Consider the following 26,611-nt stretch of genomic DNA (forward strand, 5'->3'; position numbering starts at 1 on the left):
GGCAGTTCCATGGATACACTGGTGGGTGAAGAGGGAGACCTTGTATTCGATCCTCAGTTCCACGGGGAGCCAGTGTAGTGATTTCAGGATGGGGGTGATATGATCATATTTGCGCACCCTCATCACCACATGTGGAATCACCACACCAAAGCGATTTCCCACAGAGGTGACGCAGCTGTACTTGTGTCAAATGTCAAGCTTGTAATCAAAGCATTATGTACTATTTATGATAATAATGTTAATACATGTGTTTTGCTCTGATTACATTTAAATGAAAACAGCTTTTTGATATATAGGCTATGTTTTGTACTATGGGAATAGCAGTAGGCTATTTACATTGAAATAAGGTGTTTTACATTACTGGATGCAGCAACTGGAAATGTTGGGAAAGAAAGGGAAGGGAGGTGAGTCATTTTTCCAAGAGAGGAAATTAAGTCACCATCGCACTCTGCTGCTCTTTCTGAGAACCACAACTGTGTGATGGTAAGGTCTTATACATTTATGGTAAAGTGTTGAAGTTATTTGCAAGGGATGGCCTATTTTTGCATTTGGATTAAAAACACTTCCGAATGTTTTATTCCATACAGAGGGGATATTGTGAATATTTAATGTCTTGTTTTTTAAAATTCTAAATTAAAAGGTTTTATTGTCCTCTGCACAGCAGCTACAGTGTAATTATGGCAATGTAAAGCTTGTCTTGTCCCATGCAGGCTCCTCGAACAATGCAACATAAATATAGCCTACTGTATATAAGACATAAACAATACAATAAATAAAATAAAAACAATGAAAATAGTGCAAGAAGTAACAAAATAGAAATAAAACAGTCCAGGAGATTGTGACAAATGTGCAAGTAATAGAAAGCTTTTATTTTATATATTATTGTTATGGTGTTAAGTGTTATAACTATAGTCTATGGGCGTAAATATGACATGATAAATACTCACACATGAGTATAGCTTGCTATTTATTGTTGTTTGTTTGTTTTAGTCGTTGTTTGTTATTGTTTTGTTGGTTTTATTATGCATTGTTGTGTTGTCATTAATGTTTTTGGTATTGTCTCACCTGAAAATAAAAATATTGATAAAAAAAGAAAGCCTTTTTTGTCATTATACAAAGAATATAGGCTACAATGAGATTTTAGTGCAAATAGAATGAGATGAGCTAAAAACTGAATATACAATTAAATACTGTACATTGTATTTACTTAATTGTCAAAGTAAACAAATCTAAAATCATCATAAATTGAAAAAAAAATCATAAAATGAAAAAATATATAACCAAAAATGTGCCTTGCCTCCAGGCTGCTCTTGAGCAATGATCTGTGAGTAATGTGGTCACGTGGTGTGGGTCACATGACACACGAGAGGAAGAGAGTTGGAGACAACAGCAGCTCGGCCCGGCTACTGCTTTCAGACAACTCTGTGATTTCTGAGACCTGTAAACAGTTATTTTTCAAGGAAATACACCCTACTCGCAGTGTTAGCCATATGATTCACCTATTTATTGTTTTCTTAAACGGATAACTACATGGCTGACGCAGTTCACCGGGACTCATTAGGTAATGTAACTCTCCTTTACTCCACAGTTAGACACGACTAATTTATCTTTCTACAAGTAGACATGGTTCTGTCTACTATTAAACTGTGTTAAATGGTGTTGTTTCCCTGCTGGTCACCTGCTAGTGTCAGAGCTGCAACAACACAACATGTAGGTTACTGTAAACAGTGGTGTAATGTCGTGAAGTACATTTACTCAAGTATTGTAATTTAAGAACGATTTTGAGATACTTGTAATTTACTTGAGTATTTTTATTGTATACTAATTTATACTCCACTAGTATACAAAGTCATTCAAAGTAGACCTTTACCAGCTTTAATCAACACAATGCATCAAAGTTAACTTAAGTTCAAGATCTAGTACTTAAGAGTACTTCTCCCACCTCAGACGGTAAATCTGCTCCGTCATCTTCTGCTACAGTACTCCTTTTATATATCAAGTGACAGCTCTGTCAACATCAGGTTTTTGCTGCGATGACTCCTTACTGTAATCCTTGTTGACAACGTGGGATTTTCCCTCCACAGGTTGTGTCTAAATAACGAAAGCATCATTTAGCGAGAGATGTAACTGGACAACAATACAAGAAAAGGTTGTTAGACATACCCTCATTTTGATAATGATATAGCAGTAACTATCATCATGTTTAAATACCAGTCAGAGAAAGGTATTAAACAATTTTTCTCTCAAAAAAAGTCCTTGTAATGCAAAGAGTTTGTCATTTTACAAAATCAACTCAAATACAGGTATTTATTCTACTTTGGGGTTAAACTAAATAAGATATTCAACCACGGGACATTGTGTTCTTTGAACATGTGATTGTCATTAATACCAATTTTCTGATCCTTTTTGATTAATACTATAATACTTTAATGGTCAGATCAGGTCTGAAATTTGACTTGCATCACAGTAGCTCCATGTAATAAATGACAGTTTGTTAGTGTTTGAGTTTCAAGCTTCAACTACATGCATTATAGACCACAAGTTATAGCATGCACCTTTAATTTGAATGAGCTAATTTAACATTACTGATGTAAAATGAGACAAATGGTGTTAAAAACTTGCCCCAGTTTCAGATGTTGATGGTGGGTTTGTTCTTGGTCTCCCATCTATTGAGACCCAGATGCTACATCACCATCAGCCCCCCCTTTCAGCAACTCTAAACGGCCCAGCTCCTTCATGCATAATAACAGTTTCGACACCGTTTCATAATCTTGTCTCACGCATGGTTAAGTCTGCAGTCTTGTTGTTCTGGGTTGTGCGAAGTATGGCTTCACAGATTATGGAGTTCCTCTGTACTGTGAAGGATTTCTGAATTGATTGTGGAAGTTTGTTTGTGACCTTAAAACTGTTGATTTTAGGGCCAAGACAGGTCTTAGTTCATGTAGAGTAGACACACAGAAAGATTAAGGCCTGCTTCATGTAACACCTCGCACAGTATGTGTTCAGTAAGGGTTTATGTGTCTGTGATGGTTTTACATCAGTGCCCCCGAAATTTTAAAAATCATTTTTCCACCCACCACTTCAGGATAAACCACAAAGTTAACCGCAACACTGGAACTATTATTGAACAATAATGAACATCGTTACTAAAAATATTGGTTGTGTGGTAATCTTTCTAAGTAATATTGTATCTGGAAATAAAATTCAATGTTGAGTTTTTACATTTTTTTTTTGATTTACCGCCTTGCTCACCCCCATGGTGTTGTGGTGGCAGCAGATTTGACAGAGATGCATATCTTAAAACTTTAGCACATAAAGCCAAATCTATGTCCACTAAACCACCATTTGTAATCAAGGTAGACTGGCCTTTTACAGCCAGATTATCAGGTGTTTCCCCCCTGATAATATATCTCACAGTTGTATTAAAATGAATAGCATTTCAGTTGATACAAAGAATAACCTCCAACCTGCAGATACCAAGAATATCAATGAATCATCTTTTTTGGTTCAAGGTGTTTCCTTTTAACTGAAGCATAAGAGGAAGTTTTGGACTCTGCACCTGTGGGTGGCCTCTTCCTGCAGCCTGCCAGCCTACAGTAGATACAAGAGTGTTGACATATTCTCAGTGACGGTGAGGACTTAGTCTGACAAACTTGTATTTACTTTAGTGTTTTGGCTGGTAGTCCAAAGATAACTGTGAACCGGGAGAGCCAGATATTTCCACAGCTTTATTCAGCATGTGTCATATTTGGTGGCAGGGTCAATGGTCCACTTTTGTTTCTCCTAATGCTATCCACCGTGACGATCGACACACTCCTCTGATCAAAGATATGTGCGCACTCACGCCTGTTGTCCGCACGAAATATGAGGCGTTTGGATTATTTTACGGAGACATGCAACCATTGTCGAAGCCAGGGTGTTTGTAGTTTATTAAAATGTCCCTCACGGTGTTCAGCTGGATGTTGTTCATCTCAATTTAATGACTTAAAGTTCTCACAGGTTAGCAACAGGTGTCGTATGATGTAGGAAATGATCCCTATGAACGTAGGAAACCATGCTGGAAACCACATGTGGTTATGGTTACATTTTATTTCAATCACAGTAAACATTTCTGTCTAGCTTACTAACTTTAGGCAGAAAACATAATATGAGTAGACCTAAGAAAATACTCATGTCTTTAACTAAATGTTAAGTCTTTACTTTGAATTATTAGATTGCGGTGCCACAGAATATCACGTGACAAGAGTTTTGTCAGTCTGTAACGTTTTTGTTTTGTGTTGTTGAACTTTCATCTAGTTTACAGTTAGTGCTGACTAATATTGAACACCAGGAATGTGTTTCTTCTGTTTCACTTCACTTTCCCATTAGACAACTCTTCTAAGCTAAGGCTTTGCTCTGCTGACATACTTTGTCTGTTGAACCTGCATTCATCCTGACTCTGCAGTTCATCTGATCATGCCCATGCTGACGTTGACTGCCCAACAAGTCATTTCCTGAGGGAAAAAATTGAGTTACCCCATTCTTCATGTTCCTTTATTGCAGTCTCCAGCAAGCTCAAAGCATGTGACATATATTAAGCACGATTAACCTACTTTCCTAACATGAGGTCAGTTTCTGCTAATACGTGACACATCGACTAGCTTTCTCTCCGACCATAAATTGACTGCTCTGTGTAGCCATGTCCGATGTTTTTAAATGAATTTAAATCATTTTGGTAATTTATTGGTATTGAGATCTCTTATTCAAGAAAGACATAAGAATAAGAAGCAATCACAGTCAGACAACCGCACGAATGTCATACAAAAACAACACAGACAAGGCAAAAGACAAAATTGACGAATAATTATGAGTTACATTCATATAATGTAGTTGTTTTTCTCTTTTGGTTGTTGCAGCCTCTCAGTCGGGGACACATTTTCTTGATTATTCTAACACCACAGAATCAGAGACTCCTATCTGAATTTAAGAGGTGTAGCATTGTTTTCAAAAGTGATACAAATCCCAAAGTTCAATTGTTAAATTCCTCTTTTGGCTATTTTTGTACCCTTTACTAAAGAGGACAATTAGTCGTTGTGGCTTGGAGTAAAAAAAAGGGTTAAATCACATGTGCAGCCGCACTGAGCACATGTCTCAAAGCGCCAGAGGGCACAGAGAGGAATACATCCACACAAATTCAGAGACAAAATAGAACGTGTCAGACTGAGGTGAAAGCTGAAGACAGACTGTTCCCGCACACCGAGTGACACCGAGAAGAACGTGGAGTCACGTTTAGCATGAAATGGCAAGACTCCGGCTTACTCACTAAATTCATGTGATTTCCCTCTCAGCCAGTTATAGTCACAACTGTTGTACTGCACAATAGTGCATTTCTGGTGTTTGTCTCTTTGCCGTAAGTCATTTATTTTGTTATTCTAGGTCAAAGTTAAGCGTATTAGCATGCTAAAATGTGCAAATAAGCAAACACAATTTGCAGACGAGCTAAAAGGTTAAAAGGTCTTAGGAAAATCACTGAAAGCAATACCTTGAGACACAAGTCTTCCAATATAATTACACATCAGTAAAACAGTTAAATGTCAGGGAAGACAGTAACGCTGATTTAGAAATCTTTCTGTGGATAGTGTTTGAAATACTGCACAATGTGTTTTGTGAATAAAGAAACTAACGATTGGGAGATGCAGCTTGTGTGGACAATGCATTTCTAAAGAAAATACTCAAATATATTATGGTATAAGAAATGTCTTATGGTCTAAAGTGTTTATTATATATTTATACAGCTCAATTGTATCATGAGGCATTATTTTGAGTTCCCCAGTCCGTTCAGCGTGTGCATCGGTTATCTTTAAGAAGATGCCCCCATCAAAGATTATTAACTGTTTTTTCATCATGTTATCGGATCACATTCTGCATGAGAAAATAAACATTGTTTTTGTTTTTGTTTCAGAGCAAGAAGGCCTATCGGGCTCCATGTCTCCCTACGGCTCCACAGACGGCAGCGGAGAGCAGGACCATCAGAGTCACAGTCATGGCAACAACCATAGCAACCATCTGTTTCCCACGGCTGAGGCGGGTCATTGGGTCGGGGCTGATCAGGAAGAGGAGGCCATTCGTAGGAAGTTAAAATACTTCTTCATGAGCCCTTGTGACAAATACCACGCCAAGGGCCGCAAGCCTTACAAGCTGATCCTGCAGCTGCTAAAGATCATTATTGTCACAGCGCAGGTACGCCAGAAGTTCTCCATATATTATCATATAATAGTTTTACTACTTATGTGTAAGAAAAAATAGAATAAAACTGTCTATTTTCATGTAAAGTGATTTAATCCCAACTCAAGTTTCGCATTATTCAAGCACAGCTTCAGGGTTTTTTAGTCTCCTCACTTCTCCTCTCCCTGACATGCTTTCTCTTCCCTGTCTTTGCTGCAGTTGGTGCTGTTTGGCCTCAGTAACCAGGTGGTGGTGACCTTTAAGGAGGAGAACACTATGACCTTCAAGCACCTCTTTCTCAAAGACTATGACGAGTCATCAGACAATTCCTACGCTGTTTACAAGCAGAGCGACGTCTACGACCAGATCTTCTACACTGTGGATCAGGTCATTGTTTAGTCCTTTACATCAATGCAATAATGTAACTTGCTCTGAATCGTTTTGAATCACAGTTTGCTATTGAACCAAAGGGTTACAGTGGGGGTGGTGCCAGTACGAAAGTCAAGGTTTTTCAAAGATACTTTGGTCTACATCGTCTCGGGACAATGAATGTTTGTGCAACATTTTAAAGATATTTCAGACTAGAGTAAGCTTCTGGTCCAAATGTTTTCATCACTTGTTGAGATTCTAGATGCACAAATATAGATTTAAAATGAAGGAAAATAAAACTTAAGTTACAAATCAAAATATGATTTGGATGGATGGTGGTGTTAGAAAGCACTACTGGGTACCCTGCTCTTCTAGCCATCAGGCTGCACAACAAGGGGTCAACAATGTGACACAATTACTGGACATAGATACACACTGTTTCCACACATTCATGTAAATATATATAATATGTATATATGACTCAATATGTATATATGTTCATTTTCATTTTCATTAATTTCGTAGTTCATAGTTTATATGACCCAATATGTATATATGCTCATTTTTATTTTTTATTCATTTCTTATTTCATAGTTTTTCATCATTTTTATCTTTGATTTTATTAATCTTTGTGAATCTCTGCTGTCCTATTTTTCATCCTTACCCCGTTGCTTTTCAAACTACTGAATGTCCCCATGGGGATTAATAAAGGTCCATCTTATCTTATCTTCAGTACGTGGCTGCCTGCTCAGTTAAAGCTCCGCCTCTCATCCTCTCCACAGTACCTGGCCTTACCAGAGACCACAGTGGGACGCTATGCATACGTGTACAATGTTGGTTTCAACGGCAGTGCGCTCTCCCTCTGCCAGCAGTACTACAAGAAGGGAAGCATCGACCCAGCCAATGACACGTTCGTTATAGACCCTCACATCAAAACAGGTACATCAACTTCACTGCTGACCTATGACTGCTAACAGCGCTAACAGTGGAGGCTGTGATCAACTCTCTGTGTGACTTTTACATTGTTGCCTCTTTGAAAACAGAGGGTGGAGGCTGTAATAAGTATGAACAGCAAATCCAAAGAGATATGTGCCATGGTAGTTTAGTTACACCATTTTAATTGGGTTTAATGGAGTTTAATCGTCACATCACATGACGTGCATTTGTGCCAGTGCTTTAACAGATCAGCTGATAACTCGGTCTCTGAAAAACACAAGTGAACGCTTCCCTTTTGTGAACAAACATATGAGAGTATGGAGAAAGTGCTGTAGAAGCAGTATTTTTTCCTAAAAAAGGGTACTTCATGCATAATGTGTGTGTATGTATATATATATATATATTGGTTGTAAATAGTAAAAAATCAAGCAGAGTATTAGATCCAGGGGGACAGTTTTTGCCTGAGGGTCAAACACGGGCAACCTCAACCTCACTCCCAAGAAAAGTGAGGATGAATGTGTGAGCATGCTCTCTATCACTTACACAACAAGTAGCTACAATAGTTTATAGACTCAAACTAAAAAACTACAAAGTCTTCATAGATAAATAATAAATATTGCGTAATAATGTTATGAGGTGAAAATAAACAGTCAGGTCCATTTTAGGTTGTTACAGTGCAACACTAATCTATTCTTGGCCTTTTTAGTACATGTTAACAAAACCAATTGTCTGCAAAACACAACTTCTTCATCCTATAGATAAAAGGAAAAATACAAATCATCGGCCATATCTTATGATCAAGATTCATAATATCATTCAAGTATTATTAGCGTTAATACATCCGTCGGGTGGAAAGCACTCTGACCCGCCTGAAGGTTCCTTCTAGAGCAATATAAACCGTATGGGATGCTTAATGGGTACAGCCTCGTGCATCAGAAATGTACCTCTGAGCATAGTGGTGATAAAACATGCAATGCAGCGTGATTAGAAATGTTTGTAGCAGCAGTAAAGCAGCTTGCCACTGCATTTAAACCGATCACAGAATCTAATCTGTGGTGGAACACCTTATCTCATCATTCTGGCTGATCTGAGTTATGGGATAAAGACAACTTTTTTCATTCTTTGGTGAGTTCAATATGCTTTAATTGATTGCCCCTTGCAGATGACCATTGAAGGGCTCCCATGTACAGATATTATCATTGTCCATAATCTCTCAAAGCCCAAGATGATGCCTTTCAATTTCTTGTTTTTCATCAAACCTAAACATTTTCAGTTTACTGTCAAAGACAAGGAAAACAAATATTCAGATTCAGGAACATTTTTACTGTCATTTGCTAAATGGCTGTATTTTGTAATCCCGTTTACTGTATTAACATATGTTGCACACACTCAGTTTCTTACTTCCTCTTATCATTGTGTTTTTAGTTCAACGTGACCAGATTTAGAGGAAGTAAAAACTGTGGATGAAAAACGTCACGTTAAAATCTTTCTTCACCTGATCACATGTATTTCAATGATTGCTTTTGATCTGCCCCTTTTCACAATTCTGAGAGATTCAGTGTTTCTCTCTCTTCGGGACACTCCAGTTTTCCCTCAACATGACCTTCCTCTGTTCTCCACTCATTTCAGATTGTGTAGGTGTAGACCCGCTGGCCACACCCACAGGTCTGCTCTCCACCAGCTACAGGAACTTTACACTCAAGTTCCACAAGTAAGGCTTCATTTTTCACATGGCTTCAACTTTCTCCTTGTTTGGCCTCCGTTGATGATATTTATCTCTTGAATATCTGATGATGACAGACAACACACCAACTCTGCTGCACACACACACACGTAAGCATGTATACAGGACACACACATGTTTTAGTACAATAACACACACAGATAAATGCAACATTTTCTCGTCCTGCTTCTGGTTTGTTCCCGGTCGATTGTTGCCATCATGAAATGTCTGTTTCCAGTCTGATTCGTGTTTTATTTTTCAAGGCTCATTAACGTCACTATAGAGTTCCAGTTGAAGGCCATCAATTTACAGACCATTATATACAACGAGATCCCAGACTGCTACACTTTTTACATAAAAGTAAGTAAAGATGTCAAAGACAAAGATATTAAGCTGATGGTTCAGTTTCCAGTTCTAGTGAGACTTCTTAAACTGAGAGTTATATATTCTACGTGAATCTGTCTCCTTTATGTGTACACTTTTTTTTATTAACAAAGCCATTCTTGGCAAGACACAGACTACTTATCTTTTTTTAAACACATACAGTGGGGCAAAAAAGTATTTAATCAGCCACCAATTGTGCAAGTTCTCCCACTTAAAAAGATGAGAGAGGCCTGTATTTTCATCCTAGGTACACTTCAACTATGAGAGACAGAATGGGGGAAAAGAATCCAGGAAATCACATTGTAGGATTTTTAATGAATTAATTGGTAAATTCCTCGGTAAAATAAGTATTTGGTCACCTACAAACAAACAAGATTGCTGGCTCTCACAGACCTGTAACTCCTCTGTCCTCCACTCATTAACTGTATTAATGGCGCCTGTTTGAACTCGTTATCAGTATAAAAGACACCTGTCCACAACCTCAAACAGTCACACTCCAAACTCCACTATGGCCAAGACCAAAGAGCTGTCAAAGGACACCAGAAACAAAATTGTAGACCTGCACCAGGCTGGGAAGACTGAATCTGCAATAGGTAAGCAGCTTGGTGTGAAGAAATCAACTGTGGGAGCAATTATTAGAAAATGGAAGACATACAAGACCACTGATAATCTCCCTCGATCTGGGGCTCCACGCAAGATCTCACCCCGTGGGGTCAAAATGATCACAAGAACGGTGAGCAAAAATCCCAGAACCACACGGGGGACCTAGTCAATGACCTGCAGAGAGCTGGGACCAAAGTAACAAAGGCTACCATCAGTAACACACTACACCGCCAGGGACTCAAATCCTGCAGTGCCAGACGTGTCCCCCTGCTTAAGCCAGTACATCTCCAGGCCCGTCTGAAGTTTGCTAGAGAGCATTTAGATGATCCAGAAGAGGATTGGGAGAATATCATATGGTCAGATGAAACCAAAATAGAACTTTTTGGTAAAAACTCAACTAGACGTGTTTGGAGGAGAAAGAATGCTGAGTTGCATCCAAAGAACACCATACCTACTGTGAAACATGGGGGTGGAATCATCATGCTTTGGGGCTGCTTTTCTGCAAAGGGACCAGGACGACTGATCCGTGTAAAGGAAAGAAGGAATGGGGCCATGTATCGTGAGATTTTGAGTGACAACCTCCTTCCATCAGCAAGGGCATTGAAGATGAAACGTGGCTGGGTCTTTCAGCATGACAATGATCCCAAACACACCGCCCGGGCAACGAAGGAGTGGCTTCGTAAGAAGCATTTCAAGGTCCTGGAGTGGCCTAGCCAGTCTCCAGATCTCAACCCCATAGAAAATCTTTGGAGGGAGTTGAAAGTCTGTGTTGCCCAGCGACAGCCCCAAAACATCACTGCTCTAGAGGAGATCTGCATGGAGGAATGGGCCAAAATACCAGCAACATTGTGTGAAAACCTTGTGAAGACTTACAGAAAACGTTTGACCTCTGTCATTGCCAACAAAGGGTATACAACAAAGTATTGAGATGAACTTTTGTTATTGACCAAATACTTATTTTCCACCATAATGTGCAAATAAATTCTTTAAAAATCAGACAATGTGATTTTCTGGATTTTTTTTTTCTCATTTTGTCTCTCATAGTTGAGGTATACCTAGGATGACAATTACAGGCCTCTCATCTTTTTAAGTGGAAAAACTTGCACAATTGGTGGCTGACTAAATACTTTTTTGCCCCACTGTATATGGAAAACAATGTCCAAATTTGAAATTGGTAGAGGCACGTAAGTAGCACAGTATTACAACATTAGTAAAAATGCAAGGATTAGCTAACTCTACACATTAGCTAACTCTACACATTAGGTTTATCATATAAAATAATGACGTTAGTGCAAAATAAAGCTTTCTCTGAATTCTCAATGGTAGTTGCGGACCTGTTAGAGAGAAATGAAAACTTTATTTTCTTCTACAGTTTCAAAGGATATGAATGTTCTGCTGCTCTCTTTTTCTTCTTCAGATACTCCTGGACAACAAGGCACACAGCGGCAAGGTGAAGATCCGGTTAGAAAACCAGGCTTCTATAAAGGAGTGTAAAGACCCGAGCGTCTCTGGACACGGTGAGATGAGGGAGAGCATGGATAAGACTCAGAAAGTAACCTATGACTCATATTGAAATGCTGCAGCAGTTGTAAGCAGGTTGGAGATTATCATGAGCCATTAGCAAGCTTAAGGAAATGTATGTTTGAGTTACTATCAGTCAAACGGCAGGAAATGTCATGCACGAAGTTAGAGTTAAGGTTACTTCATCTGACTGAAACCCAGCTAACGGCTCTGCTTCCTCCCTATGATCCTCCAGCTGAGAACTACACACGTGTAGCGTTTGATGTCGTTGTGGCTCTGGTGTGTACGCTGTCCCTGCTGCTGTGTGGACGCTCCATACTGCGAGGCATCATACTGCAGCAGGTACGTAAAGTCTGTTGCACCCAAAATAAAACAGATTTAGCTTTGAATTACAGCTTTACAGTCACCAGCACATGCAGAATCATGGTGCAAGAGGGGAAAACGTGAGTCAGCAGACTGAGGATATAACAACTTTGTATTTTTGCGTGTTTATTTATCCAATTTATTTTACGAAGGCCCAGTTAATAAACATTTCCTTACATCCATCTAATGCTTCATGTTAATTCCTCTCTTACCATCTTTGTGTGTTTACAGGAGTATGTGAATTTCTTCAGGGAGACTCTGGATCGTCAAGTGTGCTGTGCAGATCGGCTGGAGTTCATTAACGGATGGTATATCCTCCTTATCATCAGCGACATCCTCACCATCACTGGCAGCATCGTCAAAATCGGCATTGAGTCTAAGGTGTGTCCTACTTACCAGTACGCCTTTTCTGATTTTTTTATGTTGGGTTGTATTATGTTCTTACACCAAATCACACAATAACGTTAACAAACTAACCCATCCATGCAGCAGTTGATCAGCAGCTATCGAGTTATTCCAGGAGAAATACTTTTTTATGTATTTGCTATTCCTTTAGGTGACCACTATTTATTTATTTTATGTTAGTGGCACATAGTTCAAAAAGGTGCGGTGCCGTTAAAGTATATTTTCTTATCTCCTGACAGACTATTTCCTCATACGACTTGTGTGGCATCCTGTTGGGAATCTCCACACTCATGGTGTGGGTCGGAGTCATTCGCTATCTCACATTCTTCCAGAAGTACAATGTAAGTCACAGACACAACAAGACAAATTATGTTATTTGTACAAAGCTGAGAAAATGCTCCTTTTGATAGGTTGATTTAATTTAGTGTATCCTGTTCATAAAGTCTCCGCTCCCTCTCCCTTTTTTTTCTCTAATGTTTTCCTCTCATATGTCTTATGTCTCGGTGCCTCCCTTAGATCCTGATCGTGACACTTAGAGCAGCGTTCCCCAATGTGATCCGGTTCTGCTGCTGCGTGGCCGTCATCTATCTGGGATACTGCTTCTGTGGCTGGATCGTCCTGGGACCGTACCACGTCAAGGTGAACATCAGTGAAACTCTTATACACTTGTTTGTAGTGACATTTATATAATGTTGTCTCCGTAATAAATGATGCAAAGAAATTGGAACTTCATTGAAAAAACAAACAGCAAAGATATGCAACAAATCCTTAAAAAAACACAGTAAAAAACCATACAGCAAAGCTCAGGCTGAAGCTACAGCTTATAGCTAACCCTTTTTACAATACAATATAGACAATATTTGTATTCTGTTCCTACCATAGCATATAATTTCTGTCATCAATTAAAAGAATATATATTTATTAATGACAACATTTTTTAAACGTACAAAGTGACAACGTCTCCTTATATCTGAAATACAAATGTGTTAACCATATAAGGGAATCATTTTTTTAGATGTTTAATTGAGCTCTTCTGCTTCCTGTCCCTTAGTTCCGCTCTCTATCCATGGTGTCAGAGTGCCTCTTCTCCCTGATTAACGGGGACGACATGTTCGTGACTTTCTCGGAGATGCAGGAGAGCAGCACCCTGGTGTGGCTGTTCAGCCAAGTGTACCTGTACACCTTCATCTCCCTCTTCATCTACATGGTGCTGTCGCTGTTTATCGCTCTCATCACAGGAGCCTACGAGACCATCAAGGTAGGAAGTAACTTCAAACCAGGTCATCATTTCTGTTTTCCTAACTACCAGAATGGAGAGGACACGCTGCAACAATATAATAGAAAATAACAGAAATGTATTCTCGTTGGTTTTCACAGCACCAAACCCAAGGACCCATCCACATCACAGACCTGCATGCCTTCATAGCAGAGTGCACGGACGCACCAAACTCAGGGAAGTTCAGAGGACTGGAGACCTCGCCGTGCTCTTTCTTCTGCTGCTGTGACAGGTGAGCAGGGGAGGCACACGATCTATGGAGATTTAGGCCCAATCCCAAATCACCCCCTACACCCTACCCCTACACACTCTCCCTCCGTTTGCGCGTTGGCGCGGAGGGTCCGCCATATTAAGTGCTGTTCCAAACCAACGAGTGTGGAGCGGTGTGGAGGGGGAGTGGGCTATCAAGCCCTCAAACAGCGAGCCTGCATCGGTGCTGACTTGAGACCGGTCTCTACCTGACCGGAGTCACGCTGTGTGTGTCCGTCAGGAAACACGCTGTTTACAAGTAGTTCCAGCAAACATCCACTGATAAACTGCGATGTTAACAACCTCATGATAACCTCATATGTTTTTAATTTAGGATCATACCTGTGTTTAGTCTAGAAAAAGGTAAATGTGTGCATTTTATTATAAAGGTGTGTATATTTACAGACTGTTGCAAAAACTAAGAAGCTTATAAACATCAGGTTTAAAACTAAAAGAGTTTTACAAGAAAGTAACACAATTAAAGATGTTTGGAGTTTTATTTGAGTTATTAATTTACATTTTTTTGTCAAAGAGATGCTGATTTGAAACCGTTGTTACATACAGATACGGCATTTCCTGTTTCTGCCGGAGAGAGGGGAGTTTGTCCCAAAGCTTGCTGCTGTATTTATACCCTTAACCCTTAATGGAGGGAACTTCATTCAGCTGCGAGTGTGGCTACAGACGGAGTTCATTCCGTCGAGGGGGTGATTTGGGATTGGGCCTTAATCAATATTTAGGAACAATTAAATAAATCAAGTGTAACCAAACAAAATCTAAGCTGGGATAATAATATCAGACAGTATTGGGAATTGAAACATTTAAACAATAAACTTTAAAATGAAATTAGGAATAGGAATTAGGAGCTGTCAGGTAAACTAGTGGTTATGACACACACAACACAACAGGTTGATTCTGTGCAGATATTTATTGCATGTCACACATATACTGTTGACTGTATACAAATCATAATAATATTAAAATATATATATTTTATCTTTATCAGTCTATTGTCGAATCCCTCACTCCCCTCACATGTCTTGTCTGTATCCCTACTTTGACTTTCAAAACAAAAAAGGAAGTAATTCTTTAAAGGTTCTTTTTTCAAAAATGACGACATAGGTTTGAAAGTAGGTTAAAATAGAGTGGGAAAATATCAGATTTAGAAAAAACATTAAAATGTTTGGGGGGGAATTTATCTTTTTCCAACATAATTATATTTTTTAATGCATCTTTATTACGTGCACAAACAATACAAACGGATGAAAAGGCAATCATGGGGAAAAAAACACATGATACATTCTCAAAGCAAGGATTCATTTAAAAAAAAAAATATATATATATATATATATATCTTTCAGCCTTATTCCCACTTCGATTGATCGTCTATTTATTTTCACTTTCAAAGTATCCCAATATTACATATCTTTAGGTAAACACTACCATTATTGAACTCAAAATAATAAAATTGTTAATTATGTTAAATATAATGTTTAAAGGAATGGTCCACTCATTAGATAATTAATCAAAACTTCAGTATTTAGTGAAACGTTATGTTTAAACCATACCCTGAAGAAATCAGCGATATTCCCCGGTAAATAATGATTTTATAGCTCTTTTTTATCAAGACCTGTATATTCCGTCTGGCCACCGCCATGTTTGCCATTTTCAGTAGTCACGTGATGGTCGTGACGTCATCCATGCGTTCACTTTGTCAACACACGGAAATATGGTGGAGTATTTCAGTTCGGACTCGTCAGCAGAGGAACAAGTTTTGACCAATGTGAAGAGATTGGATGGGGGAATTCAGCCATACATATCAGTATGACAATACGACACCCTCTGTCCTTAGACCCTCACATCGTACAAGGAAAAACTTCCGAAGAAAACCCACAGTTTAAAGGGAACATGGGAGAAACCTCAGGGAGAGCAACAGAGGAGGGATCCCTCTCCCAGGACGGACAGACGTGCAATAGATGCCGTGTGTAAATTGAAAAGATAATACATTTGCAACATAGGTAGTCCAAATGCATGTGTGTATAATGGGAAGATGATATAAGATACTATATGTATGCATGTAGTACCACCCTTGCTAGCGATTCCCTCTCTAGTTTAGCATACTCGTTGTCCCTGGCCATAGAATCACGATTTTATGGGGCCGGAAAAAACTGGGGTAAAATACACACTAGCCGGTCCTACGCTATATGGAAAGGCCACCAAAAACTGCCCTGGCCTGGACGCTAAAGGACGTTAAAACGGGGCTAGCCGCTGCAATGGAAATGCGCTATAACATACCTTATTCTTACTCCGAGCACTACTTCTGCTCCTCCGTCGCTTCACACTTGCAGAGGGCGATTTCTCAACTGGCCGAACTGGTGTCCTGGTCGGTGATGACACCAGAAAGACAGATGGTACTGCATCTCCATTGAGTAATGGTTGTTCTTTAAATCCCATGTTATGTTTTATCATACTGTAACGTTCACAGGAAGGAGTCGAGAGGCAAGCTTCAAGTTACTAGGCTTTAATAACTGACTTCTACACAGATGATTACGGAGGGGTATAGCTTGAGGCTCAACCTCACACACATTGACACTGACTTCTAACACAGCACCTATATAACACATTGTACACGTCACACTTCCCGCCCTCCCCCGTCTGCTCACCCAACCACAGGCCCGCACCTCAGACAGCAGCCCGTGCAGCTCCATGATTGGCAGAGAGACGGGGGATTCCTGAGTGACACCCTCAACAGCCTATACCAGGGTCGCTACACTACCCCCCCACTACAAAATTCCTCGCCCACGAGGAACAAAAAAAAAACTCAGCACAAACACTATAATTACTCCCTCCCTTACATTGACTAGGAAGGTCTGGGTGGACTACCATCCCTTCCAATGAGACCAGGGCGCATTCTTGCCCTCTACAGGAACCGAGGGGTCTCACTCTACTTTACTACCAAACAAAGTCTCTGAAACGACCCGGGGGTCGTACCTGCCTTCTCGGCAGGGGAACTGGGCTCAGGAGGACAGGGGTGGCCGGTTCTGGCCCAGGCGGCGAAACAATGAGGGGACACTCAGTCCCTGATGGGGGACTGCTACTCTGTTCGCCGGGGGACCTGAGTGGGAGTGTCGAGGGAACGGCTGTGGGCCCCGATGTTCCTTGGGGTTCAGCCTGTGGAGAAGCGACTCCTCTGTACGGAGCCAACCTATCTCTGTGGAGCACCACTTTTCTCCCCTTTGGGGGCAGCTGCACCCTGTAGACCACTTCCCCCACCCTCTCCAGTACTCTGCAGGGACCAACCCACTGACTGTCCAGTTTTGGGCACCGCCCTTTCTTCCGTTGTGGGCTGTAGACCCAAACCAACTCCCCGGCCCTGAAATGCTGCCCTCTTGTCCTGGTGTCGTAGTTCCGCTTCTGTCTCACCCCAGCACTTTTCTGCTGATCGCGGGCAAAAGCGTGAGCGGAATCAAGGCGGTCCTGAAGTCTCCTGGCGTACTCAGGCCCTGGAGGCGTGTCCAGGGAATCCGGTGGCTGACCAAACGCCAAAACAGCAGGGGTTCGAAGCTCTCTCCCCAACATGAGGAGGGCAGGAGAACAGGCTGAGGACTCCTGAACTGCAGAACGATATGCCATGAGCACGAGGGGCAGATGCTCGTCCCAGTCGCGCTGATGCTGAGACGTGAGGATGGCCAGCTGCTGTCCCATGGTGCGGTGAAATCTCTCGACTAGTCCGTCGCTCTGAGGTCGCAAGGGGGAGGTGCGTGTTTTGTGCATGCCCAGCTGTGAGCACATGGAGGCGAACACCCGGGACTCGAAATTTCTCCCCTGATCACTGTGCAGGGTCTCCGGCACTCCAAAACGGCTGAACATGCCGGCCACCAAAGCATCTGCGACTGTCTCTGCTTCTTGGTCAGGGAGAGCATACGCCTCTGGCCACTTTGTGAAATAGTCTATGGCCGTGAGAACGTAGCGGTTCCCCCTGTTTGACAAGGGTAGAGGCCCCACCACATCAACCGCTACTCTCTCCATCGGAGCCCCCACGGAAAACTGTTGTAGCGGAGCATGGGAACGACCAGGTGGGCCATTCCGCGCCATACACAAATCACAGCGGCGACAAAAGTCTTCGACATCCCTCCGACACTGCCCCCAGTAGCAGCCCTGACGAAGGCGCCGGAGAGTCTTAGTGATGCCAAAGTGCCCAGAGCCTGCCGTTCCATGCATGGCCTTGAGTACGACCTCTTGCAGACCCCTCGGGACCACCACTTGCCACCTCTTCTCCCCCGTTGCTGGCTCCTTCCACGCCTGCTGTAGTACGCCCTGACACAGACGTAGAGCCTCAAACTGAGACCACAGCCCCTTGGTTGCTTTGGAGAGCACTGCCACTTCCTCCCACGGTGGCCGATGCTGCGACTCAACCCACTGCAGTACAGGCTGTAGAACGGCGTCCAGCTCCTGCTGTTGCTTCCACTCGGCCACGTCCACTGTCTGGAGCTCCCGGCAGATAACCTCTTCCACTTTCCGCGCTGCCGCACAGACAATGTCCTCCTCCAGCAGCTCCTTTTCCCGAGTCTCTCTCTTCTCGCAGTAGTGGCATCCGCCGGCAGCACACGGGCGGCGGGAGAGAGCGTCTGCATTGGTGTGCCGCACCCCAGCCCGGTGCTCCACCCTGAAGTCGAAAGCTTGGAGCTCTTCTAGCCACCTGGCGACCTGCCCTTCTGGCTCTTTGAACGTCATGAGCCACTGTAATGCAGAGTGATCCGTCCTCACCATGAACGCCTGCCCACATAGGTAGTACTTAAAGTGCCTGATGGACAGCACCACTGCCAAAAGTTCCCTGCGGGTGACGCAGTATCGTCGCTCTGCTTTGTTGAACGCCCGGCTGAAGTATGCCACCACCCGCTCCCCCTCTGGTGTAGTCTGGGAGAGCACTCCGCCCACCCCAACGCCGCTAGCGTCTGTGTCCAGGGTGAACGGCAGCCCGGGGTTGGCTGGGGCGAGAACCGGGGCTTCACTCAAGGCACGCCGAAGGCTGTCAAACGCTGCTTGACATTGCTCAGACCACAGGAAAGCTCTGTCCTTCTGCAGCAGCTGGAACAGGGGTGCGGCAGTGCAAGCAAAACCCCGTACAAACTTTCTGTAGTACGAGGCCAGGCCCAGGAAACTCTTCAGCTGTTTCTGGTTGCGAGGATTTGGCCAGCCTGCGACCGCCTGCACTTTCTCTTGTAGGGTGCCGATGCCCTCACCCCCCACTTTGTGGCCCAGGAAAGTGACCTCTCTCTGCAGGAAATGACACTTGTCTGGATGTAGCTTCAAACCAGCGGCACTGATCCTCTCCAGCACCACTCTTAGAGATCCCAGGGCCGCCTCAAACGAGCTGCCATGCACCAGGATGTCGTCCAGGTAGACCAAACACTGCTGGCGGGGAATCCCAGACAGCACCCTGTCCATCAACCGCACAAAGGTGGCCGGGGCATTACACAGCCCAAAACTGAGGACCTTGAACTGCCATAGTCCCCGGCCGGTGCAGAAAGCCGTTTTTGGTCTGGCCTCTGGTGCCAGAGGAACTTGGTAATACCCGCTGCGGAGATCCAAGGAAGAGAACCACGACGACCCTGCGATCAGGTCCAGGGACTCATCGATGCGGGGAAGGGGGTATGAGTCCTTCTTGGTGACCCCGTTCACCGGTCTGTAGTCTGAGCACAGCCGCCAGCCACCTGTCTTCTTCGGGACCATGACTACAGGTGCTGCCGGAGGGCTCGGTGATGTCTGCCTGCAGCATGCTCTGCACTGCCTCGTCGCAAGCCTGCTGACGAGCAAGGGGGAGTCGCCGCGGGCGACACTTGATGGGACGCGAGTCCCCGGTATCAATCTCGTGTTCTACCAGGTGCGTTCGGCCCACCTCCTCCTCCTTCATGGCGAAACTGCCCTGGAACTCTAGCAGAAGCTGCCCCAATTGCTCCTGCTGCTCGGGATTCAGGCCCCCACAGTTCTTCCTCCACACCTCCAATACTGCAGACTGAGCCTCTTCCACCTCCGCCTGGGGTACCTGAGGGGGGGCTGTTATCTGGTGGCACAGTCCGGGGGTGACCGATGGGGAATTGTCCTGAGCGGCCGTCACCTGGGATACGGAAAAGGGGGGAGGGTTTTCTTCCGTTCCTAGGGTACTCACGGTGGGTGTAGAGGGTCTCCCTGCAGGCTCAGCAGGGTCGTGGATACGGGTCATAGTAATCACCGGCCCCCCCTGGAAACTCACTGTGCCTGCTTGAAGATCCAGGAGGCAGCCAGCCGCCTTCAAAAAGTCCAAACCCAGAATACACGGGTCCTGTACATCCGCTATCCACACGGGGTGCTGCACTTCAACTCCCCCCACCGCCACAGTCAGCATGCCTCTTCCTTTCATAGGCGCCAGCTCTCCTGTGACTGTGCGTAGACGCACCGCTGTCGGCTCAAACATAGTCCCACTGGGCAACACATCTGCTCTCACCAGGGTTACTGTAGAGCCTGTGTCCACCAGTGCAGTGCAGGGCACCCCTTCCACGTCGACCGGGACATAGCAGGACTCCCCACCACCAGCACGGCCCACCGCGACGACATGCTCCCCGCATGTGCTGTCATCTTCTTCAGGAAGCCGTAGAGTCTGGCTCCCCCGGCTGTGCTGTCTGGCTCCTTCCTCGGATGTCTGAGTTGGTGACATTACAGCTGTGGTTTGGTTGAGGAGTCCTCGGGCTTGGTTCCGCATCTTCTCCTTTATGCGGGCCCCCCGTCGTTTCCCCGGGTCCGGTATGTCTTGGGGCAGTCCCTGGCCAAATGTCCTGGCTGACCACACCCCCAGCAGACCCTGGTACTTGGTCTGCTTGTTGGCTGCAGAGAAACAGCCCTTATCAATTCAGTCATCTCGGTAACCCATGCAGGCTTCTCCTCCTCCCTGCAGCTCCTCACAGCCGGTGCTGCCGGCCCTCCGTTGCTCCTAGCAGCTCCACTCCACACCTTCTCTCTCTCCACAGCCATCTCCAAGGCCGCCTGCAAGGACTGTGGATGCTGCAGCTGTACCTCGACCCTCAAGTCCGCAGGGCGAAGAGCCCTGACGAATTGGTCACGTGCCAGCTCACTCTGCACTCCGGGTGGCATGTGCCCATACGCCCGCCGCGTCATGCTCTCTACGTCGTTAGCCAGCGCACGCAGCGTCTCTCCAAACTCTCTACAGCGGTTACTCAACTCGTTCCGGAGCAGCTCTGGTGGGAAACACTGTCCAAACCGCCTCTTCAAAGCCCCCGCTAACGCTTCATAGGTGAGTCGGTCCTCCGGGCTAAGTAGTAGCAGACATGAAAGAGCCTCGTCTGTGAGGCACAAAGTTAGCTGTAGTGCTTTAGTCTCTATTGACCACCCCCCGGCATGTGCAAGCAGTTCAAATTGGGCATGGAAAGCCTCCCAGTCTGCCTTACCCGAGTATTTGGGTGTCTTCACGGACGCGGCGGCTGCTCCTGGCCATTGTTGTTTACATCCCGCTTGGAAATGGCGCTGAAGATGGCGACATTCCCGCGTCTCTAGCCATCTTCACCGCCGACTCTCTCAGGCGCTCTCTCGCCTCCTGTGCCCTCCTGAACTCTCCACTCATGTCCTTCGACCACCCGCATGCTGCATCTTCCTCTCCATCACTATTTTCTTGCTTCACTCCCATCTTGCTGAACTTTTCCATCTCCGCTAGCTTACCGGCTAGCTCGTGACGCAGTTACGAACTCCCGTCAGGATAGACGTCCTCCGTTCGAAAAGTCACTTCTGACACCAATGTAACGTTCACAGGAAGGAGTCGAGAGGCAAGCTTCAAGTTACTAGGCTTTAATAACTGACTTCTACACAGATGATTACGGAGGGGTATAGCTTGAGGCTCAACCTCACACACATTGACACTGACTTCTAACACAGCACCTATATAACACATTGTACACGTCACACTTCCCGCCCTCCCCCGTCTGCTCACCCAACCACAGGCCCGCACCTCAGACAGCAGGCCGTGCAGCTCCATGATTGGCAGAGAGACGGGGGATTCCTGAGTGACACCCTCAACAGCCTATACCAGGGTCGCTACAATACTCTCAGAGTAGTCGTCCGGAAATTTGAAATGTTCGCTGCATACATGAGCCTGTGAATCTCTCGGTACGGGCCGGCCACATTTCGCTAGCCACTGCCGCCGAATGTACTTCTTACGCTTACCTTTTGGCAACAGATGGAACCGAGCATTCCGTGGATTGTTCCTATCCGAATTATGGCAATATTTCGCGATACAGTGAGGCATATTTGAAGAGAGAAACTACAGTAAATAACATGGAGATCAACGTGTCTTCGAAAACCAAACGCATGGTTTACGTCACGTCCGGAAAATGGCGGCGCCCACAGTGTTGATGTTATTTCGGTATATAATCAGTTTAAAATCACTGATAATGTCATCGGATTAAAAAAAAAAAGAGAGAGACTGGCAGAGACTGGTCTGTTTTATCGGATGATAATTATTTAAAAATGAGTGTCATGAGCATACCATTCCTTTAAGAAAGATTGTTTAATTTGTTTTGTTATTTCCTCCAGAACGACGTCATATGAGGATGTCCTGCTTGTGAACTGAAGTTGACCTCAGTGACGTGAAGCATCACTACCCCCCCCTGCTGACCACAGGGAGACACTGCACACTCCTGATGCTGAATACCAACATGCTGTGTATCTGGGTCAAACCTCATCACTCATCTGAAGCATGAGCTGGACCAACGTTCTGTTGAAGGAATGAGTAAAAACTTCTTACTCCTGTCTTTTATGAAGAAGAAACACGGGGCTGATGCAGGACTGGATCTTGCTTCTGTACGGACAGGCATCATGGATGACTAAAGCACCGACAATTATCTGTTCCTTGTTGGTTTTAAAAAGGGTACCGTATTTATTATAATGCATTTAATGAGGCACCATTTACTGAGTGGGTACAGGTGCCATGATGAAGACTGAAGTAGTGCATACATGGTGCTGTTTTTGTTTTTAGTGTTTTTGTTTTTACAGTATTTAAAAGATTTTACCTCTTAAAGAGTTTCTTATACATTTCACAAAATACAGCCTACATCTTATCTTATTTCCTACACTCAATTACTCCAATACCATAATATCCTTTACATTCTATACAAACTCTTTGCTCTAGAAACTACTTGGCAGAAGATACAATGGGACAAGTCAATTCGTACAAAAGATAGAAGGGCCCTTGGAGAGCACTGACCTCTGCCAAGGCTGTTTCCATAAGAAAGCATGTGTATGACCCAATGAATTGGATCCATTCTAAAATAAAATGGGTTCTTACTTAGCCCATGTGTATCTATTTCACCCAGTTTATTAATATTGGGCCAGTAGTTTTTACTTATTTGTTTTAACCCTGAGACAAACAAATCAACGTGGCAGGGTTCATTTGGTAAAAACCCCAAATCCAAAGCCAGAACAATGTGGTAAGAACAGACCAGAAGCAGATGTACAGTTTGAGGTTTCAGATGTGGGATTGATTTGTTTTCTGTCCCGTGAACTGCACCTTCTGTATAGAGTTTCAAACACTTTGATTTGTTCTACTGCACAAGCGTCACGCTGCCTTCAAATGTGGATACTACTATTGTTGTACAGCTTGTGTGATGTATTGCACTCATCTGAGCATTCATCACTATTATGTTTATAATGAAGCACTCAACATTGCCTGTGGTTATCTACAACAAGGAAAGCTCTTCTTTCAGACCCATGGGCATGTTCCTTTAATGATGCCTTACTTAATTCATTATAAGGTAAACATATTAGCCCTTACCTTCAATTCTATACTGATTGTAGTTGTATCTGGCGTGTGTTAAGAGAGAAATGACTTGAATCATCCGACAAAGTCGAGCTGGGTTTAGGCCAGGAGTGTCAAACTCAATTTCATCGCGGGCCACATTAGAATGGTTGCACTCAAAGGACCGGTGGTAAATTTAAGACTATATAAATATACATAGATAAATATCTATAATATATATAAAATAATGTATTATTTAACAATATTTCCTCTGCATTGGATTATTATCGGATAGGGTAATAACTACGTCTGAAAGCAGAAGTCTAGGGCAAATAATTGAAAGTAATTGCAAGTCTCTTCAGTGCGCATCTCACAAAATGAGATGCATTGTGGGACATGTCGTTTATGGGCAACGTGCTCCTGTAAAGCGTCACGTAACCTTATAATAAACGTATTATATTCTTTGCAAGCTCTTGTGGGCCACATACAATGAGGTGGCGGGCCGTATTTGGCCCCCGGGCCTTGAGTTTGACACCCTTGGGTTAGGCTAACAAGAAGGCTTGAATGATTGCAGAAACATAATTGCACTTCTGTAATAATGCCCTGTCACACTGAATCATCTTTTACTGTCATGTTGTTGTCAAATCAAATCAAATTTTATTTATAGAGCACATTTAAAAATGATTTTGGTCGAGCCAAAGTGCTGTACATGTAATTTAAACACATAAAAACACATTACATCACAATAAAAGACAATAAATCACAACAGATAAAGCAACACATGGAACAGTCAGGAGTCGTGACCCCACTCTAACTAGAAGGCCAGAGAGAAGTAGTGTGTCTACCCTAGGGTCTGGGCCGACCTCACATGGAGGGGAAGAGTGTTCCAGAGCCTGGGGTCAGCTGCTGCGAAGGCTCGGTGCCCTCGGGTTTTGAGCCTGGTCTTAGGCACTACCAGCAGAAGCTAATCAGCAGATCTTAAGGCTCTGCCTGGGGTGTAGCGCTGGAGGGGTTCAGCTATATAGGCCGGAGCCAACACATTTAGTGCTTTAAAAATAAATAAAAGGATTTTAAAATCAATTGTGAACCGGACTGGAAGCCAGGGTAGTGAGGCCAGAATTGGGGTGATGTGGTCACGCTTTTTGTGGCCAGTCAGGAGACGTATAGCTGCGTTTTGGACTAGCTGCAGGCGTTTAATTGATGCCTGGTCCATACCCACATACAGAGCGTTACAATAGTCCAGTCTTGAGGTCACAAAGGCGTTATAACCCTTTCCAGGTCTTTTAAAAGATAAATACGACTTGGTTTTGGCCAATAGTCTTATTTTAAAAAAGCAGGATTTTACTACGGTGCTGACCTGCTTGTTGAATTTAAAAGTACTATTGAAGGTCACTCCAAGGTGCATGACAGAGGGGAGGATGTTTTTACTTAGGGAGCCCAGAATATCAACCGGAGAGGCTGTCTTCATAATGATGTCTTGTCGAAAACAGTTTTCCAGTGACTTCATCTCTAGTAGAGAGTAGAGGCTTGATTTTTTTATTATACCTCATAAAGCGCACACAAAGAGTCTCGAGTCTAGAAGGTTCCTTGTCAGGAAAATAGTTCAGGTATAGTTTCTAAGAGAGATTATCTCTGGTTCAAGCAGTAACCGGTTAAACAGTGTTTTTTCAGTAATCTTATTCCACATAATAAACAAGCAATGTCCAATTTAAGATGGATCCTAAATGTTTCAATGGCCTTCACTTTAAATGATATGTTAGGCATGCATTATTTAAAAATGATGTAGATGTACCTTTCCTACAGTTTGATGTTTTTCTACATACAATCAGGACTTTAACTGTACAACATTAGAGACTCTATGTCTGGAAACTATCTACGGGATCGTCTTTGATATTAAAACATTGTCGTGTTTCACTTCATATCATGATTTTATTTCATCTGCAGTAACTTGACTTAGGTGCAGTTCCTATGGGTTGTCAGAAGAGGGAGTAGCTGGATACTGATCTGTTTAACATTGTACTAAAGTAATACATTTGTATTATCTGCTTTGTTGGCATAAAAGCTTTATTTTTACTTGGAAGTAACATTGAGATTGAAAACCTATTTTATAAGTGAGACAGGGTTAAATGAAAGTTATGAACATGTTAACATAAGAAAACAACAACAACAAAAGGTTTTTAAGTTTTTTAATAATTTAAAGAATAAACTATGATTCTTCAACCCAGCACACAAACACAGCTGTTTCAGTTTCAGGCTGCATCACAGAGCTTGCAGAGAGGGGAAAATACACTTTTTTTTCTGAGCAGTCCGATATGATGCGCTCATTTCCTGGTTATTGAACTTGCCAAGTGAGGCTTGGCAGTTGATGTAGCACATCTCTGCCTTTCATCCACTTAACCCTAATATCATCATACATTATGTACTGCTCTAACCACGCCTTGGTGGTTCATGCCAGACTGTGTGAGGGGGAAGGAGATGTAGGATTCATTTCATTTTAAGAGGACATGATGTGTACATATGCAGAACTGCTTTAACTACATGCCCTGAGGTAAAGTCTTGCTCCAGAAGCTTCTAATGGTCTATCATTTGTAGTTTCAGTCTGCTGATGTCGGGCGTGGTGCTTTGTTGACGCTGGTTTGATCTCAGCTTGAAATCCAGTCATCTTGCTGTTAGACATTCAGGTTCTTTTATATTAACTATGCATCGCAGATCGAAACTGCAAGCCTGCAGCAGCAGCAGTTTTCCTTTCCTGTGTCTTATAATACTGAGTCACTGGGCTTGCAGTGTGTGCATCTCTCTA

The 26,611-nt window shown here is 43.3% G+C and overlaps 1 protein-coding gene across 1 annotated transcript; it reads left to right on the forward strand.

Annotated features, from left to right (window-relative positions):
- The first annotated feature begins 1,367 nt into the window (after window positions 1-1,367).
- mcoln1a (mucolipin TRP cation channel 1a) lies at window positions 1,368-25,730 on the forward strand. Its single transcript, XM_034083347.2, has 14 exons — window positions 1,368-1,561; window positions 5,942-6,219; window positions 6,424-6,591; window positions 7,356-7,512; window positions 9,139-9,220; window positions 9,496-9,592; window positions 11,637-11,736; window positions 11,976-12,082; window positions 12,335-12,484; window positions 12,748-12,849; window positions 13,025-13,147; window positions 13,560-13,766; window positions 13,886-14,016; window positions 22,611-25,730. Exons 1-14 carry the CDS (start codon window positions 1,531-1,533, stop codon window positions 22,645-22,647), a joined length of 1,770 nt encoding a protein of 589 aa, XP_033939238.1. The 5' UTR covers window positions 1,368-1,530; the 3' UTR covers window positions 22,648-25,730.
- The last annotated feature ends 881 nt before the right edge of the window (window positions 25,731-26,611 follow it).

Source organism: Pseudochaenichthys georgianus, chromosome 1, assembly GCF_902827115.2.
Source record: "Pseudochaenichthys georgianus chromosome 1, fPseGeo1.2, whole genome shotgun sequence".
NCBI lineage: Eukaryota > Metazoa > Chordata > Actinopteri > Perciformes > Channichthyidae > Pseudochaenichthys > Pseudochaenichthys georgianus.

Excerpts from the sequence above, each read along its gene's own strand:
- mcoln1a (XM_034083347.2), top strand. The coding sequence starts at position 1,531 with ATGGCTGACGCAGTTCACCGGGACTCATTAG. Across the intron at positions 11,737-11,975 it reads CCCGAGCGTCTCTGGACACG|CTGAGAACTACACACGTGTA; the intron begins GTGAGATGAGGG and ends ATGATCCTCCAG. Across the intron at positions 12,850-13,024 it reads CATTCTTCCAGAAGTACAAT|ATCCTGATCGTGACACTTAG; the intron begins GTAAGTCACAGA and ends TGCCTCCCTTAG.